Below are 20,766 nucleotides of genomic sequence, written 5' to 3'. Positions count from 1 at the left end.
AAAATGACGTATTGTGTAACTGAGAATACATTGTGAAGTCCTAATGGCCAGGTACAAGACTATACCCTCACACTCAACACTACTCCAGTCCACTGCTTGGCTCTGATGCCCCTGGAGGTGTTGAAGCAGGCACGTTCACATGGTTACCACAGCAACAAATTCAAGCTGACAGACAGAAAAAAAAGGTTCATCTGAAAATGACAAATTTCACCGACTTGAAACAAAAGGAACCTTTCAATGCATTTTGTGCTTCATAAATAATAGCCTAAAACTCCATATGCTCGGCACGTTTCCAAATTATTCAACTGTTTATAGAGAACATAAGGAAGTGTTTTCCATAAATGACAAAACTCCAGAGAATTAAGCCGTATCGGGAGAAAACAGAAGCGCAGCACGCAGGATTAACAGCGCGCTAGCATATGCTTATCGTAACTTTAGAAAATTGAGTAAAAAAAAAAAAAAAAATCCATGAAAAACACAAATGCTCAGCAAGTTACGAACATTTTTAAACTTTTATTTACTTTTTTCCTTCTTTTTGTTTCAAATAACTGCATACTTGCATGTAAGAATTTCTACTCGAAAAGCAAATAATGTTTTCATGTGAAAACCTCCACAGCTTTTTCTTGCCATTCTACTCAAACTGGCCCATTATCCAGTGAACCACTTTACATCCAGTCACACCCCAAACTGCCCTCCGCACCCACAGTTATGAGGCATGATTATCCCAGCCAGACAAACCTCCCTTATAAAAAAAAAAAAAAGGCAAGGAGAAAGTAAATACATAATAATCAGGCACGGACTTCTAAGTGAGAGCTGGGCTGATCTGTCGTCTCGGCTTATCAATAGAAAGGAAGAAAGAAAATCGGCTCTGTATTGAGTACAATGTCAGGATGCCATGGCACCTCCTAGAGGCTGTGTCTAAACTCCCTGCCCTTGGTTTACATGTAACAAATGGAAAAATAAAAAGCTTATTAGATAAACCCTCGTCCCTCCCGCCCCCAAAAACCCTCACCCTCCTCCTCCAGCCCTCACAGCTGTGTGTGTGTGTACATATTTATGAGCGCGTATACATGACTGGGTCAATTCCAGCCAAAAAAAGTCTCTATGTGCATGAGAGGGCTCCACTCCAGAGGGTGAGGATGATCCCTAGTATTTCACTCCTGGGACGAACTCCTTGGCTTCAGGGTTTAAGCTGCTCTTGCGCTGGAGAGAGAGAGAGAGAGAGAGAGAGAGAGAGAGAGGGGACATTGTATCAGATTATAGCACATTACATTCCAGAACATGAACTTCATGGTCATTTTTATGCTGCTGTTTTGTAATATGATCCATGCTAGGGCCGCACGTTTAATTTTGGGGTTGTCATTCTTCTCCCAAATGGCTCAACTAGCAAAACGTTCATGTTTGTTTATTTAATTTATTGCCATTTTAGCATCTGTGGCTATTTTATGGCCAAAGCAGGTAAAAATACACAATTTTTTTTTTAAATAAAAACAACCGAGTTAGAAAACTTTAAACTTTTAAAGGTGGGACCAAAACGTTCATGTTAAGCAAGTAAAGCTAAGCATCTGCGCAGTCCTGTAATCCTGTACCACCGACACTAAAACACGTGTCGACAAAGACATTCAGGCAAAACTGGGCTTGCCAGGTCTTAAAAAGTGCATACCACGGGTAAATTCAGGAGCGAGATCAATGTAATTCTCCTATTTTATATTAAACTTTGGTCAAATATTTGTCACATTTTGTGCAATTTTTTTGACCTTGCGCAATACCAGAAAAATTCAGTTGAAATCAAGCCATTTGAGGCGAATTGGTCCGCCTCTGAAAAAACTTGGCGTTTGGATTTCCCGAGAAACATTGATTATCGTGACGTCGCGAGCGGGACGCCTCCCTCTGAATCCTATGTCAGCGCTGGTTTGTTTATGAGAAAACGACCTGGTGCTTTTCTGCAAATTTCTTTAACGTTATCGCGTAATTATTAAAATGGTTAACAGATGTATCAGAGGAGGGTGTAGCAACATTACATTCTTCATCCAAAGGTGAAGTAACATTGCGCTCGGGTGACAATTCCATATTTCAATGCAAAATCGCTCGCTGCTAAACTTGGTCTACACAGGCTGTGCACTGAAACCGTGCAAGCTCTCACAGCCTGCTGGCGCTTTCGCAGGTGACGTCACGAATCTGGCTCCAGACTCCCTTGGGATTTTTCCAGACGCGTTTTATTTTATTTTCTGCTGTAGACAGATGGCCTTGTGCAAAATTACCCTTCTGGATGAGTGTGTAAAGGGACATACTTTCATATAAAAAGAAAAACGAATTTGGTCCAGGATATGCACTTTAAAGCTCACCACGATCTCCTCTGTGCTGCTGTCGCTGACGGACAGGCCGTTAAACTGCTGCTGAATCTGTCCCATCCCTGGAGGAAGGTCTCTCGCTGGAATAAACCAATCCTGATCCTCCTCATCCAACATTTCCTGGAAACAGCGCTCTAGAAACTCTTGCTCCAACAGCTCCTCCTCTACCTGAGAAACAGTAACAAAAGGCCACAATAAGAGAATAAAGGGGGATTTGGGGAGGGGAGGGGAACTATTTCTGACTCACAAAAGGACTGGTAGCAAAACCTTCACCCTCACTCAAAAGGGTGTGCTTTTTTTTTTAAGAAATGAACTGATGCAGGTCAGGATAATACTGCAGACAGGCCACTGCATGTCAGCATGTGGAGCACAGAACTGGTTAAGCAAAACAAAAAAGGTGTGCTGAAGTAGGAGAGCTGGTTCACACCAGCTTTGCTACAAATCACTCACTCGCACACCTACACAGCCTGCCAGACAATGGTGCATGCACTCACCTGCCGGTTGTATTCCTCCTCGTTCTCCATCCACATGTACTCAGCAAACGGGTTAATGTCTCCCTCTGCATGCCCATTGGTTACAGAGTCTTTTCCATCTTTCCCTGGAGTCCCACCCCCCAGCGTCTTTGCTAGATCAGGCCCATTCAGATCCGTCGGCTCTGAGAGAGAGAAAAAAAAAAAAAATCATTAAAAAATAAAAATACCCACCACACGACAGTTTTCTGCGACCCCCCCCCCCAAAAAAAGCAGCTCAGCTAAAGGACACAAACCTGTTATATTGTGGCTATGACGTCTCTTACGCTACGTTCACACTGCAAGGCTTAATGCTCAATTCCGATTTTTTTGTGAAATCCGATTTTTTTGTGAGGTCGTTCACATTAACAAATATATGCGACTTGTATGTGATCCTCAGTATGAACGAAAAGCGACCTAAAAGTGTTCCGCATGCGCATTGCAGGATACGACGACGTCACACGCAGTGAGCATGGCCAGTGTTTACGGAAGTAAAACCGCCCGGTTGCGGTATGACCCATCCAATCTAGCTTGAATAGCTGCATCCCCCCAAATGGAAATCAGCTCCCTAACCTCTGCGTCCTTCCATTGAGAAGATTCAGAACCTTCACAGCCCGAAGCGTCCCTCGCATTGTCGTCATGCACAGGGGCGCAGATACGGTTTTTGAACTGGGGGGGACAAAAAACTGGGGGGGACAAAGCTGCCAGCAAACCAACCCCAACCTCGATATGCCTGTCAAACTTGTTGTTAGTAACCATAGCAACCAAGCTCGAGCTCGCAACCTGTGCAGTCTGCGCAGCTCAACCAACCGAATATCAGTCTTGTTTTATGTGAATTGTTGCAACTATGTATACACTGCTGTGCACCTCAATAAACCGAATGGTAATTAGTCTTTTGATTTTTCCGTGAGGTTTGCCTTATGCAAAGACAGACAGCATAGACGTTTTTTCCTCCCTATAAGTAGGGGGGACCGAACGAGGTGAATTTAAATATGACTCGTCCCACCCTCTATCTGCGCCCGTGATTATGCGCCATGTTGTAACTTTGAGAGACCCGCCGCCTACTTCAGCGCAGAATAGTGACGTTTGTGGCTTGTTGATGACGTGTAAGTCGGATGAATGCGACCTGGCGGTTCAGACTGAAGTCGCATATGAAAAGAGCGGATAGGAATCGGAATTAGGACCACATATCCAAACGGCCTGGGTCGGATTTGAAAAAATCGGATCTGTGTCGTTCATATTGTCAATAAAGGATCGGATACAGGTCACATATGGGCGAAAAGATCGGATTTGAGTCACTTCAGCCTGCAGTGTGAACGTAGCCTTAGATGCAAGTTATTTAATGGAAGTGATAATTTCCAAAGGTTAATAAACCAGTTTAGCTCACACTAATCTCACACTGGGCCTTCAAATCTATCTAGGCTTGGGACTGGCACCAAGTATGCACTTTCTTGTATAAACCCAGTGGCTGCATATTTTACCGAACCCGCGTGTCTTTGGACTGTAGGGGAAACCGGAGCACCCGGAGAAAAGCCACGCGGAGAACATGCAAACTCCACACAGAAAGGTCCCAGTTAGCCACTGGGCTCAAATCCAGAACCTTCTTGCTGTGAGGCAACAGTGTCCACCACTACACCACCGTGCCACACAAATACATGTTGTGCATGATGCTCAACAAAACGTTACTTGGGTATGAAGAGTGGTATAAATGTGCATGGCTAACAAGAGTACCAACTGCTGTTTTTAAAGCAGCGCCGGTATGTTCGGAGTGTTCCCATTTCCAGTGTGTAGATGGGTCACCCTAGATGCCGACGCTCTGTTGTGACACATCAGGCCTCTGGTCACGACACACACGCACAACAAAAACCCAGCACTCCAGTGTACACCGAATCAAATGAAGTCACAAACAACCAAAGCTGGAACATTGAGGTGCCTTCTTTATGCCAATACTGCAGAACACCTGTGTAAAAAGAGCTACGAGCAGACAGACCGACAGATTAAAATCAACCAGAGAAGACTGCACACACACAAGGACAAAGGAGCACTGGCTGAATCCCTCAGCACACATCATGGGGTCAAAGCAAGTTAAAACTCCTGGCCAAAAAACCTCCATTAAAAAAAAAAAATAAAATAAGATTTCACCTGGATTTTACTAATGCCCCTTTTCCACCAAAGCAGTTCCAGGGCTGGTTTGGGGCCAGTGCTTAGTTTGGAACCGGGTTTTCTGTTTCCACTGACAAAGAACTGGCTCTGGGGCCAGAAAAACCGGTTCCAGGCTAGCACCAACTCTCTGCTGGGCCAGAGGAAAGAACTGCTTACGTCAGCGGGGGGGCAGAGTTGTTAAGACCGACAACAATAACAAGACCGCGAAAGGTCGCCATTTTTAAGCGACGAGAAGCAGCAGCTGTACAAACGAAGTCATCCATTATTATTGTCGTTGCTGCTGCTGCTTCTTCCGTGTTGTTTTTGCTTCGATATTCGCACCAAGGTTTATGCAAACGTAGCGACGTAACTGACGTGGCTCCCTTTAGCACCGCGAGCTATGGCTCTCAGCTGGCTCGCAAGTTGAACGAGTTGTGAACCAGCACCGGCCCCGAACCAGCCCTGGAACTGATTTGGTGGAAAAGGGGTATTAGTGATCCAATATACAGTATCCATACACTATACGGGATTGAATATATGCTGGGTGGTTATTTTGTACTGCAATATTTAGAATTTTTCTAAAGCCAACAGGTTTGTTGACATTGCTGTAATAGCCATGTATTTTTCCTGTAGTGTGCTTGAGCAGTGGGAGTGTGTTAGATGGCCATGTGAAGTGCCGTGTTATTTAAAAAAAAAAAAAAGAAAAAGAAAACCCTCATTATAAAGCTCAAGAGTCATCACATGTCTAGTTTTACTCATCACTGCTTGTCCATATAATTCAAAGGATGGAATAGTTTCTCGGTTTGTAATCCTGTGTGCAAATAGTTGCCTATAATTTATATGAAACACCCACCATATGTTTCTAAAATTCTCTAACTACAGGAAAATGCAGGTCATCGAGACCTACAAATCTGGTACAAAAGAAAGAATTTTTACAGCTTCATTTACGACATCCTTTGAACCATACTTGCCTGAACACCAATTATTAACAAGGATTAGAGCGCAAGTAACATTCACTAGCACGGCAATAACTACAAACCCATCAGTAAAACACCAATATGCTCATAGCTGCTTTAACCCTCTGGGGTCTGAGGGTGTTTTCTGGCACTAATGATTTTGACAAGAAAATCAGATCATGCCAATTTCAACAAATCTAAGCAGTATTTGCAAAGTCATATGACTTTTGTATTCAGCACAAGTTCAGCTACAATATCATCTATGTAGTAGGTAGGGTTGGGCGGTATCCAAATTTTGATACCTTTAAACTGTGTGTTTTCCCGGGGTATACGGTATTACCGAGAAAAAAATATTTTGTTTCGGCCTACTGTGTAACGTGCGCCTACGCCTCAAATGTACTATTTAAAAGCAGCATGGCGAATTGTGTGCATTGTGGTATGGATTAAGCAGCAAAGCGAATTTTGTGCATTGGTGAATGGATTAAGAGATATTTCAAAGCATCACGCAACTCTTCCTTCATCTTGAAAATAGCATTCAACTGTCGTTTACACATGTCTGCGTTGAAACGCCATTTGCAGCACTATTTCACCTACTCCATCAAAAAAAGTACACGATGAGCAGGATCATACCCTTTCAAGCATGGGAAATAAAAAAAAGAAAAAGAATCAACCAACACCCAAGTCCGTTTAGACTGCGCGATAAACCATATTCTTCAGCGCAAATGAGGCGAACCTAATTCAAATGCGTGATAGCTGCACAAGGCAAAATCATATGGGCCCACGTCATGCCATGGCGGGGAAATTAATAATCAAATGGCCTTACCTTGCTTAAAACGTTGTCTTGATCACATAACTCCTTACAATTATTCCACTTAAATCCATACGGTTTAACACACCCAACAAAGATAGCAAGCGCATTGCTAATTCCCACCAGAAACCGAACAGTTAACATCGTAGCGTATTCTTCCGTTTCTTCAGTAGATGACATTTCAAACGTTTATTACCCACATCCCAAATGTCATACGTTATATTATTTTACCTTGCTGTTACTCATGTAACCTACTCAAAACACAACTCATTGGAGAGATCTCGTGGAAGTGGAGTACCCCAGGCTATGGTGTGCCTTAGGGGACACATTAGATTTTTCGTTTGGTTTGAAACCAAAATACTGCCACACTGCCGATGTTGTATTTTTTTTTTGCCACTAACTCGTTATCTTGACTTGCCATCTTTCAACCGCGGTCTCAGTCTTTTTTTTTTTTTTTTTTTAGATAGGACAGTATAGAGAGACAGGAAATGAGCGGGGGAGAGAGAGACGGGATCGGGAAATAACCTCGGGTCGGAATCGAACCCGGGTCCCCGGATTTATGGTACGGTGCCTTAGCCATCTGAGCCATGACACCCCCGGTCTCAGTCTCTTGCGAAGCTTTCTGTCAGACTCCAAATGTCACGCAGGGTTGCCATGGTAACGACAAACAACCCTGCACACGATGAGAACTTCTTTAGGAAATTGATAGAATTAGTGAAAATACGATCACACAGTTATTCGGGATGATCTTCAATTTATTATTTTATATTATGACCTCATGTACTCCATATTTATTTAGATATATATTTTTTTTAAATGACGGTAATGAGACCGATACCGTTGGTACTTTTGGATACCTCGGGATACCTTCTTACCGTAATACCGCCCAACCCTAGTAGTAGGTCTGTGATTTTTAAGTACAAAGAAAATGTAAAAAGCAGTTTTAAGCTGTGTACACATATATACCGGTACGATAGTGGTACAACTGTATCGATACAAAGTATACCAGTACAGTTTAGTGCATCTGTCCACACTAGCGAGAAATGTTTGCGGTTTTCTTTCACGATAGTCAAAATGCGCGTGCGTGAAATGTTTCCGTGGTTACAGAGTAACTTCCTTCCGAGAATATGGCGGATGAAACAACGTGTGTGCACTTTTTGTCGTCAACGTACAGTCTATTTCTGGTGGTCATTTATTTAGTCGAATCGTATAAAACGCACGAGGCAGTTGAGAAAGAAGCAAACGAATCTCCGTTCTTCACTATTTTATTCAGTGAAGACATCGATTGAGGTGTGTGACTTTGCGCATGCGCATTATATTTGTATCAATACAGAGCCGCTTCATCTGTCCACACTACAGCGAAGCGCTACAGTACCGGTATAGTTGCTAGTGTGGACAGGTGTTGCGGTACAAAATCCCTAGTGTGGACAGGGCATTAGATCCATGTTGGAATGTACGTACGTACGCGTGCGCGTGTGTGTGTGTGCGCGCGCGCGCGGATACACGACCTTACCCATTGCGATGAACTGTTTTGATCACTTGAGGTGATTCTGTTCAGTCTGAGGAATGCATCAAGCACAAAAAGTTAAAATTTGCTCCATTAATTTGGACACTTAACTGGTCATCAAAAATTTGTCCCCTATTGTTTTGGGATAAAAGGGTTGACATTCAATGAGAAAGGTAAAAAAAAAAAAATTCCATTTCAATGAGAAGAGTGAAAACCCCTCCCACTGCCATCTCTTAATCCCATCAGGTCACGTCCCAATGAACCACGGATTATAAAATCACCATCTACCTCTATATTTGCAGTTTTGCACAAGAGACATTGCACATTATATCTACCTCCATGTTTGCATATTGTTTGATTGCTTTTTTTTATTATGTTTTTCATTCTACTTCTATATTTTGCATTGCATATGCATTTTATATTTCGTATTTTTATACAATGTAGTTTGGTCGGGTAGTTGCAAAATAAGAATTTCATTACACAATAATAAACTGCTGTGTCTGTTATTGTGTATGACAAATAACATCTTGAATCAATGGGTAAGGTCATGTTTTTTTTTTTCACCCATTCCAACATTGTTCTAAAACTGCTTTTTCTTTTTTACAACAGCTTCATTTATCTGGTATTTGACACCATTCAGTGCGTCTTGAAATTAACTTTACCATTTTACTCCATTCAGAGCCACAACCATCTGTTACACAATTACTCTAATTTTGCTTCCACTTCCACATGTTACCATCTAAACTCAAAATAGAGCAAAATTAACTATTTTTGAGGAAAATACTTAACTCTGGAAAAAACTGCAGTCATTTTTCCTGTGTATGCACAACATGTGCACACCAACCAATCTGCTCATAATAAATATTTACACTTACTCGAGTTGATCTTCAGCTAGATTGAGTCCAAGTTCAATTTTTTTTTTTTAAATAAATTATATAAAAAAGCTCAGTGTTACAGTTCTCAAGATTGAATTGAGTCACTGTCCTGAATCATGCAGTGCGTTTAAAAAAAAAAAAAAAAAAAAAAAAAAAAAAAAAAAGTGTGCCATTTCGCAACAAGTTTTACCTCCAAATAACCTAAGCTTTGGCTGAAAGATTTTATCCTGTTTACGATGGGTGTTCCCACTGAGAAAGAGAAAACCAAAAGAGTGAAAGTGATGATCATGCCGTTACCATGCGAATAGCCTTTTATGACTGCCCAAGTGGGCACTCAGCACTCTGACTCCGGTGTGACTGAGGCTACATCCACACGACAACGAGATGTTATTTAAAAAAAATATATATATATCGCGTCCACATGGGCAACGATCAGTAAAATATCAGGTCCATACGGCAACGCAACGCTTGCTGAAAATGATGCAATACACATCCCACACCTCTAGGGGCGCTGTAAGACTGTCTCTTCGGAGACGCCAGAACAATAGAAGTAGTAAGGACGCATGCGCATAAACTTATGCGCGAGACTTCATATTAGCCACAAAGTCAGAAAAATCTGTTCGTAAAATTACGTTATAATGACCAAATACAATGAAAAGTATTTTTCCAGTCTCACCTGTGATCTTGTTTGGATGGTAAACCTGTTGGTACAGTTAAACGCAGCACATGAATGAGGCATCTTTATTCTCCGCTTTGACCTATCCAATACGGCGGCGAGGATGACGTATGATTCTACGCGGAAGGCGGCGTCTTTAATGGTCCGGAATAAATTGAATGCTACACGTTGATGGATTAATTTGTTTTTCTATGCCCTTTTTGAGGAATGTATTGTAGGACTTAAATCCACATCTGAAGAGGTGAGATCGCTCCTTTTTTCCCCCCCTATTTTTGCTGGCGGGATTGACTCTGCCCTAAGAGCTATTCTCTCTCTCTCTCTCTCTCTCTCTCTCTCTCTCACTTTGCACCACTACACAATAAACATTCAGTGAAAATATTTTGTAAGCGCGTTTCATGAACCAAGTTATAGGATTTGTTGACAACTCGCATAGAGTTCGTTACACTTCTACCCGGCGTGAAGCACTGACAGTCATGTGGTTGTGACGTCATTGTAAACAAATCCGTTCTACTCATCCAGATGACTTCGCAACGGCAACGTTGCCAGATCTTTCCACTCTGGAACCCGTTCTCAAAAGATTGCGTTTTGGGGCACCCAAAACGCCAGTGCCGTGTAGACACCAGGCCGAAATGATAAACAATTGTATCGGATTCACCTGAATCCGTTGCCGTGTGGACAGGGCCTGAGTAAGACGACAAGTTTTAGGTTTCATCTAATTTAGGTAACTTAAAATATATTTGGCAGTGGGCACATAGGAAACGTAAAGTGTCTCAATGTGTTTATCATGCTTGTATGGTGAAAAACTCAAGGATACTTATCCAAATACATGACCTCCTCATTCTAAACTGTCGCGCTTCACTGGCGAAGCCCTCAACCTTAGAAGGTTAATAATGATTGGTCAACTGATTTTAAAATTTGTCAATTCTCTGTATCTGCATAACTATATACACTGCATTGCTGTAACATGATTGGCTGACTGCATAACTACATGAAAAGTACAAGTTTTCCATCAAAGTGGCAGTGTGTGTATAGAATACAGCCCATCACTCCACAGCACTCATTTTATGAGCATGAACATTTATCATGTGATTGACAATACAGATACAAGTAGCCTGGGGTAGCACAAGGTGAGCGCAGACTCACAAATGGTGCTCTAAACCCTTTGGCCTTCTTCCATGTCCTTACTATAGGTCAACACACTCACTTTAGGCTTATGCTTAATATAAAATCGTTTGTGTCCAACTAATATTACTTTGTTACACAAGGTCTTAAAGGGTAAAACAGTTCAAGAACAGTTCAAGTTGAGCAGAATTCATAACATGGCAGTGTTGCCAGGTCAGTGGGAGACTGAATTTTTTTATTTGGCAATACCAGACTTTAGAAAGCATTAAAATTTAACAGTGCATGAATCCATTTGTACTTTTCTACCATTTTAGCTGCATGCGGATGCTACTGCATGTACAGCCAAGCTGGAAAGTCTGCACACCCCTTTCACCTTCCATTACATGACTTATTCTAGAATAGATTGAGTTCATTTTTTGTCTCAATTCTACACAAAATAGCCCATAACGACAAAGTGAAAGCAGGTTTTTAGACATGTACTAATTTATTAAAAATCAAACCATATGTACACACCCTTTGATAGGACACCCAAAAGTGAGCTGAGGTGCATTTTATTTCCACTGATGCTGCTTGAGATGTTTCTACAACTTATTTGGAGTCCACATGTGCTTGAACATGATTGGGGATTGCCAACACTTGCCTATATAAAAAGGTCCCACAGTTGACCATGCATGTCAGAGCAAACTCCAAGCCATGGGGTCAAAGGAATTATCTGCAGACCTCAGAAAGAGGACTGTGTCAAGGCATAGATATGGAGAAGGGTACAGAAAAATTGCTGCAGCTTTACTGGTCCCAAAGAGCACAGTGGCCACCCTCATTCGTAAATGGAAGAAGTTTGGAACCACCAAGGATCTTCCTAGACCTGGCCAAACTGAGCAATTGGGGAAGATGGGCCTTGGCTAGGGAGGTGAGCAAGAACCTGAGGGTCACTCCGACAGAGCTCCAGCATATCCTTGTGGAGATGGTAGAATCTTTCAGATGATCAACCATCCAAGCAGCACTCCACAAATCAGGCCTTTATGGTAGAGTGGCCAGACAGAAGCCACGCCTTAGTAAAAAGGCACACAACAGCCCACTTGGAGTTTGCCAAAAGGCACCTAGAGGACTCTCAAACCATGAGAAACAAGATTCTCTGGTCTAATGAAACCAAAATTGAACTTTTTGGCCTGAATACCAAGCATCAAGTCTGGAGGAAACCAAGCACTGCTCATCACCTGGCTAATGCCATCCGCACAGTGAAGCATGGCGGTGACATCATGACGTGGGGATGTTTTTCAGCAGCGGGAAAGACGAATGCAGCCATGTACACTAAGATTCTTGAAAACCTGCTCCAGAGCGCTCTGGACCTCAGACTGGGGCGAAGGTTTACCTTCCATGACAACGACCCAAAGCACACAGCCAAGAGAACAAAGGAGTGGCTTTGGAGAAGGTCCAAATGTCCTTGAGTGGCCCAGCCAGAGCCCAGACCTGAGCCTAATTGAACATCTGTAGAAGGAGCTGAAAATGGTTGTGTACCGATGCTCCCCATCCAACCTGACTGATCTTGCAAGGATGTGTCAAGAAGAATGAGCAAACATACCCAGAAACAAGTGTGCCAAGCTCGTAGCTCTTTTCCCAAGACGCCTTGAAGCTGTAATTGCTGCCAAAGGTGCATCAACCAAGTATTAGGCTAAGAGATATGTAACCCCTAAATAACCCATTTGTGTCAAAATAAAATTGCATACTTTCTAAAAACCTGCTTTCACTTTGCCATGGGCTATCTTGTGTAGAATTTTGTAACAAAAAAAAAAAAAAAAAAGAAAAGCAAGCAGCTGTTGTAGAACAAGTCTGTAATGTAATAAAACGTGAAGGTGAAAGGGGTGTGCAGACTTCCGGCTTGACTACAAAATACATTTTCAAACGAACAGCCTTTGCAGTAGCATTTCAGAGCCACATAAAAGGATTTTCATTAAAATCAGACATGAGCGAGAGTTGAAGCAGGGAGGTTATTTGATTTACGCCACTTGTGGCTTTCCTGAGAAAGAGCTAGATCAAAGAAGGCGTGGTGGATTTATATAGCAGGATGTGTGCACAATTAAGAGACAAGGCAAAGATGATACATATTTAAGACGTTTTATAGAGCATCAATAAAAGCAAGTTAACATCAAATCACAATCAGTTATTGTGTTTTATTTCAGCTAAACAGGGAGAAATTTAAGAACAGGTCACACAGTGACGATCCTACACGTCCATCAGGTCTGCGTGTTAAAACACGTGTAACGTGCCCAAATAAGGGTTTACAGTATACCCCTCACTGCATGCTGACACATCCACTCAAAACACAAACCTGCTCCAAAGTGAGCGCCACCAGAGGATCAGATCTTATTTCAAAATACAGAAGAAAATCATACTAACGAAGTACGTATCGAAGAAAAAAAAAAATCAATGTGAAGTATGAAACTCAAAGCAAAACACCGTATTCATCAGTTCATCAAGGGTGTATTAATCACAGACACCAGCAGCAAAGAGAGAGACAAAGATGAGCGATCAATGGCTTCATGTATCAGAGGCAGATAAACGTTACAGTAAAGCAGCGTACCACAAATGTGTAATTAATGAATGCATAACTATCCTTTCATGAAAGGTCGTGTGTGTGAAGTTTCAATTGTATAAACTATAAGAACATTCTCCTTAGAAGTTAGACGGCCTTTCGAGTTCATAAAATCAGTGAAATTTAGTTCCGTCTAAAATTTGGTCATTGTGATGTACATTTATTTCTGTAGTATCTTTAAAAAAACAAAACAAAAAAAAAAAAAAAACCCACATTCTGTGGCTGGGAAGTTGTTTAATTTGAGGGGATTCCCGAGCAAATAATGTGCATAGACAGAAAGTCCGTGTGCGCATGCACAGGTTTATCTTTGACCGTTACATCATTGTCGCTAAACAAACAGCTGATCACACCAAGTTGCTCGCTGACCGCCAATATTTATTAGTTTGGTCCCGAGTTTCCTTTCCTTTGCAACATAACGTCTTTTCTTCTCACTTTGTTACTGTAGTCGGTCTTTCACGTTTCATTCGCACACTCGCGTCCTCAGTTTTCCTCTCCTGTTTTAAATTTGTATCCCACAATGCCTTGCGTGAACAGGGAAAGCCCACGTGATGCATGATGCAATATCTTGAATTGGGTCATGGTGAAGTGGGGGGGGGGGGGGGGGATTAAATAAAAATTTAGGGCCACATGGTTCATTCATATTTTATTTATATATATATATATATATATATATATATATATATATATATATATATATATATATATAAATAAAATATAAACCCTAATAAAATTAGAAGTCTGATTTAAATTCAGTTGCTTTCGGTCCACTAAACAAAAATAATTGGGTGTCAGGGAAAATTCTACGCATGACCTACACTTAAAATTCGAAAGGCAGGCTACCTTTAATATTTGGTCTGACTTAATTTAATAATATTGGAATTACACTTGTAGTAAACAATATTGCCAACATTTCTATTACAGTATGTTCATTTAAAAAAAAAAAAAAAAAGTCAAGTCTCATTATCTGTAGCCGCTTTATCCTGTTCTACAGGGTCGCAGGCGAGCTGGAGCCTATCCCAGCTGACTACGGGCGAAAGGCGGGGTACACCCTGGACAAGTCGCCAGGTCATTTTACATAATTTCAAAAATGCTTATACACATTAAGGAAACATTACACAATAGATAGATTTCTTGGAAGTTTTAGCAGAAACAAGTTGCCACAGTTAGTTAACTGGAAATGAAACATCAGTATTTGTTCCCTGATCGGACTCTTAAACATGAGCGCACATAACCAAGCAGTTAGCAGCTAATTATTTTTTTTAATTCTGTAGCTTGATGTTAACTAGGGAAAGTACCATGAAATAAAGTGAACACACTCAAAGCTCTGCCTTCAACCTATAAATTCTATTTCTTAACTACTAAGAGATTTCCAGAAAAAGGGACATTGTTATTATTCCCTGCCCAAACTGGTGGGGGATACAGAAACAGATTCTTTGTCCGGTTGGTCACGTTTTTGTTTCCGAGCCATATCTTTAAAACTACTGAAGATATATTCATGAAACTTTGTACACAATCAAGCAACATGTGAACTGGTGCCTTTTGCGATTTTGGGTTTTTGAAGGGGGGGGGGGGGGGGGGGGAATTCAAATTTTCATATTAAAACAAAAATAATAATTGACTTATTTTCTAAGAGCAAAGTTCATTTCTGGAGCATACATCCAAAAACTATTCATGATACAGATTTGAAACTTGGTACACATGTTAACAAGGTGATGTCGATGTGCCTTTTCATACTAAGGAACTTGAGAAATTTTAATTTTTCATGTTTCCATGGAAACAATTTCAGACTTGGTCTCTCAGGTTAGTTTTAGGGGTAGGTTTGTTTCCAGAGCAGAACTTGAAAACTGAGTGGTACGGTCTTGAAAGTTGGTATATGTGCCTTTTGATACTAAAATGTGAGAAATTTTAATTTTTAGCTCACCTGGACCAAAGGTCCAGTGGGCTTATGCCATGGGCTGTAAAGCAGTAGGGTTGGTTTCCTGCAGCACAACTTGAAAAATGTGACAATATCTTGAAACTTGATATATAGGTCAGGGGACATAGAGGACTGTTTTGTTGATTTTCAGTCAATTCTTTGAATATCTAGTGAGCTACCTGGGCAATTTAGCTAAAGGTATTTAAAAAAAAAAAAAAAAAAAAAAAAAGTCTTGAAACCTTGCTGGATGTATAGTAAAGAATTTGAAGACACAAAGATCAAGTCACATTTCTTCATCACTCTTAAAATATTTTCAAGAATGATTTTTTTCCCCCTCCAGACATTCAATATCGTCAGTATCATGTTCTAAACAAAGATTGGTTGCAAAAAGATGCACTGCTCAGAGTAAAGGGCAGGGGGAATCTTGCTGTGTTTGATAACCAGTACACGGTCATAATTTATTACAATATTGATACACTTTTTAAAAATATAATTTCATAATGACTTGAAACAATGAAATAAGTGAATTGATATCAGGCTGTGTAATGTTCATTTTTGTCTACGCTGTAATTTTGTTTAGAGGGTGCAAGAACCTACAATAGGAGGAACATGCATAACTTCACTGTATGCAGAAGTAACAAAGCGCTAATGCCACAAAAACACCCAAAACTTTCTAAAATGAGAAAGAGCTGTTGTGATAGACTGTACAAATAAATTTAAAAAGAAATCCAAGCTCTCCAACTGCTGAAAGCCAAGTGATGGTAAAAATGGAGAATACAAATGTTCACAAAGGTTTATTAAGAAAAGGCCCATTTGTTATTAGCCTTTTTCCATTATTAATAAAGAATTGTTCACAGGCCATTATATTTTACTGCAACCTTTACAAATGTGGGTAAACGGTTAAGAAAATGAAAGTTTAATTTAACAAAAGGAATATTTAAGCTAATTAATATGAAAATACTACATTTTTTGCTAATGAAATTTCACTGAATATTTCAAAAATATTGTGGAGGAAATTGAACCGTGAACACAAGCTCATCAGTTGAATTGTGAATTGGGTGAACCCTTACGTACCCATTTCTGAGTTTCCTTGGGTATGGGGATATCCTTTGCCAATATTATTTAATAGCAGTTACAAAACATTTTAAATATATTTTTGGGGGGCTTTTTTCACCTTTATTGGATAGGACACTGTAGAGACAGGAAATGAGCGGGAGAGAGAGACGGGGAGGGATCGGGAAATGACCTCGGGTCGGAATCAAACCCGGGTCCCCGGATTTATGGTGTGGCGCCTTATCCACCTGAGCCACGACGCCCCTGCAGTTACAAAACATTTTAATAATTTCGTCTTAATTTTATCCTCAAGCATTACAATTGCAAAATTTATTAAAAAACAGTCGTCATTTTCAGTTTAAAGTAATAATTGTAGACTTCTCATGTTTTGGTGTTGCTGACAGTTGTTCAGCAGATGTGTGTATTAGAGATGGGCATTTCAAGCAAAAATACCATTTGATATTCACTGAGAACTATTCCATGCTTCTTTGAAGACTGCATAAACTTTAATTTTTTTTTTTTTAAATACAATTTAAATGACTTCAAATAATCATGACCCATCCCAAGCATACATCATATGAATGCCTTCAAGTAAAATGCTATGATTGTCTCATAGTCCAACCCTAATTTAAAGAGATCTTTTACTGCAGAAGACAATTCCCACAGGACATATACGACCAGCCGGACTGTTTGAAGGTTAGCCGTCATCTTACAGAAGATCAGATCAGATGTGTGAACACGACCTCATTTCCACATTCAGGATAAAGCCACTTTGAGCCTGTGTTAATTGCTTTCCCGATGCTATTTCCTGGCTTCAGATAGACTTCTAGCAGGTGTTACTGCCTTTTCTTCAAAGAAAATTTTTTTTTTTTAAAAGTCCTTTCACTCTCTTTGGCTGTAATTACACCAATATATGCCAAGAGTGTGGTTCTAATACTTGGCCTCCAACAACGGAGCAATTTATGCAAATAAATTCTTAAAGGATGAAAGAAGACTCATGACTGAAAAACATTTGTTACTGGTTCTCTCGCACATAATACTGAGCACTGTGCAGCTGATCATTAGTGCAATGTTCGTTTACACAGCAGGATGCCCTGAAAGGCAACAAACGTGGGAATGCAGTTTATTTATTTATATAGTCATACAGGCTTTGGTGTGCATTAGGGCTGAGAATCAATCCAGATTTCCTGGATCGATTCGATTCCGATTCATTAGGTCATGATCCGATCTCGATCTATTTAGATATTGCTGGATTGTCACTTTAAAGTAAAGTTTAAAAAAAAAAAAAAAAGTCCCTATTGACAGGAACAGCCCCATGTGTGTTTGTGCATGCATCTGTGTGTAAGAGGGACACAGAGAAGAGTCAAGGATTTAAAGGATTTATTTTGGAATGAAAAAAATCCAGGTTTTATTTGAATTCTAAATCAAAACCATGACATTCGGTGGCCCTCTTTTGGTTGAATAACATACCCATGGCAGGGTTTCTGACCACAAAGGGGGGGGGGGGGGGGGGGGGAGGCAGCTCTGAGCTCGTCTCCGTCCTCGTAACGTTTGAATCCAAAGTAATGCCATACATCAGCTTTCAGGCCAGGCAGTGATTTTAGCCGTACAGCTTCAGCCATCTCGCGTTCTTAAGTTTCGTTTGCCGGCACCCACTTTTTATAGCGGCCCTTGCGCAGTCGAGAAAATAGTGCCTATAGCCACCTGGAAGAGATCGAGCCACCCACACGCTTCTGAATCAATCTCGTATTTTTTGAACGTGAACCGATCTTTTGAACCCAGCCCTGGTGTACATCAAATGGTTTACCAATGTACCTCAACAACGAAAAATTATATTGCAGCACACACCTCAGGGGAACGGTGGGAAAAGTTGTTTTTGCTCTTACGGCTAAAATTTAGGAAGAAATAACCAATTACAAAAATCACCCTGCAATCACCTGATGATCTAAGGAAAATGGTCACAAACTGGAGCTTTTTGCCCTTCAGGAGGATCTTGTGCTTTACCAATGAAGCTCCTGATACAGTCGGTCATGTCAATCTGTCAGTTGTACCAGACTGTCTGGCAGGGGAACTTTTGGTCCCCAACAGTGAACTTGTTCCTGCCAAGAATCTTGCTCTGGCTGTGCCTTCTGGACTCGTTCACCAATGACGCAAAGATCTATAAAAGAGACAGGTTTGATGGCAACCACCTGGCTACACACAAACATCCACCCTTCAGCCTGTCTGAAAACATGCATTTCTACAGGGACAGAATCACAACCAGATGAATGGTGAGGAAGAGCAGTGTTCACAAAGAAGCTTACAGTTAAAGCTAGGGTAGAGATTCCCCCCCGAAGCACGTGTTATATTTCTTCAAATTCTCTTTACATGAATCAAATGCTCCGACAATGAAAAAAAGTTTTATCATCTGAGTCACAGGGCTATAAAAAGACCGTCCAATCACTTCATTCAGCCCGAACAAAATGTTCAGACGGCCTACCTGCCTGTCCACCCATGCACACTCTTCTACAAGGCTAGGCAGACATATTGCTAAAGCTAGTGAGCTAGTCAACAGCTGTGACCACTAACAATAGCCATGTTCATCGTTTACATTTATCAAAATGTTAGGTCTACCCCCAATCCTATCATGAAATCCTCCTTCACCAGTAACCTTGCAGTTCGAGTGCCTGCATTTTGAAGGGAAAGGGTAAGATTTTTCATTTGGATACTTTCAAAAATCTAGCTTACTCTTGCGGATTTCTCCAAAGTTACCTACCCTAGCTTTACAAGTTGGTCTTATCCAACCTTCCAGACTCGATTTCCTGGCCACAGGATAAAGGAAAGGAATTGTACTGAAAGTAGGTCCCAAACCTGCAAAAACTAGTCACCAACAATCCTAAAAAGTTGTTGCTGGCAATTTAACATTATAGTCAAGTTTGTATTTCATACATTTAAAAAAAAAAAAAAAAAGGGGGGGGGGGGGGGGGGGGTATTGGTTAACTGTGGGAGCATTTCAATAAGAGTTGTACAGATATTACCTCATCTATTAAGTAATACAGTACAAAAGAGCAATGTTTTCCCAACTCATTACTGCAAATAGAGTTTTAAAACAAAATGCCCTTCGCTACCAAAAATGAGAATTGCTGTAAAAATGAATGTTGATGTAGAGGTTTGCATTGCACGGTGCAATATCACTTTAAAAAAAAAACAAAAAAACAACCTGATTTCAGACCACAGTCAGTGCGTTTACATGCACATCCAAATCGAGCTACTGTCGGTAATCGAGCTAAGGGTCCCAGCAGGGGTGCCAGAGAAATCCAATCCTACATGCACACAAGGAAATCGAGCTATTGTGTGAGGTACACTGTGCACCCGAGCCACAGGTGGCGCTACACGCCCCATCGTATTGGTACACGTCTGGTTGTCATCATGAAGAGCTATTCAAGATTATAAACAAAGTTACCAGCAGTGTTGCCAGATACTGCTGACGTTTTCCAGCCCAAAACATGTTCAAATCCGCCAAAATGCACTTAAAACTGCCCAATCTGGTAACACTGGCAGTTCCGTGCTCAAGCTGTTAGGCTTGCTCTAACAGACTGTATGGCTACAAACTGTCCTGCGCAGACCACTGTTTTGTAAGACAACTTATTTTGCACAATTGTACATTTTTCTAAAGTCCATTTTTTGCTTACAATTTAACTTGTGTCTTAATAAACACACAGTTTTTTTATATATATATATATATATATATATATATATATATATATATATATATATATATATATATATACACACACACACAATGACTTGTTTATGTACACAATTCACAGCTATGCAACAGCTGTATTTGGTGAAACAGTAAGTGAGCTAAATTTTAACAGTGCAAACAATGCCACAAAAAGAAAAGATTCATGCCGTTGTCATGCCAACCAAGGCAGTTGTGTTTCCCGCTTGTGGTCTCGTCACTTCCGGAAGGGGCAGTGCTGAAGTAGCTCGACTACATAGCTCGATAGGGTTTACATGCACTAAGTAGCTCGGCAAAAATTGCATAATCTAGGTCGTGTAGCTCGATTACGAGAAATCCAGTTCGGTTCAATTTCAGCCTAGCTAAGGTGTTTCCATGGCATTTAGAACTTCGATTTCAGTCGAGCAACGGCAGAAATCCGATTTTCTCTATGTGCATGTAAACGCACTGAGTGAAAACAACTCATTTGCTGTTGAGTCATTCATGAAGCATGCAGTCATTCATAGCAACTTGGGAAAAACTCTTTGTAGATACTTTG

General features: G+C 40.8%; 1 protein-coding gene across 1 annotated transcript in view; it reads right to left on the bottom strand.

Annotated features, from left to right (window-relative positions):
• Positions 1-493: 493 nt before the first annotated feature.
• LOC132885092 (polyadenylate-binding protein-interacting protein 2B-like) overlaps positions 494-20,766 on the bottom strand; it is a 42,563-nt gene continuing 22,290 nt past the window's right edge. Inside the window, exons 2-4 of the mRNA XM_060919439.1 lie at positions 2,846-3,006; positions 2,346-2,519; positions 494-1,203 (exon numbers count right to left, since the gene is read on the bottom strand). Coding sequence (XP_060775422.1) covers positions 1,147-1,203; positions 2,346-2,519; positions 2,846-3,006 — 392 coding nt within the window. The 3' untranslated portion in view covers positions 494-1,146. The remainder of the gene's footprint in view (positions 1,204-2,345; positions 2,520-2,845; positions 3,007-20,766) is intronic.

The sequence above is a fragment of the Neoarius graeffei genome, chromosome 1 (assembly GCF_027579695.1).
Source record: "Neoarius graeffei isolate fNeoGra1 chromosome 1, fNeoGra1.pri, whole genome shotgun sequence".
NCBI lineage: Eukaryota > Metazoa > Chordata > Actinopteri > Siluriformes > Ariidae > Neoarius > Neoarius graeffei.
The sequence above is the reverse complement of the archived record's forward strand: the minus strand, read 5'-3'. Positions and strand labels throughout refer to the sequence as shown.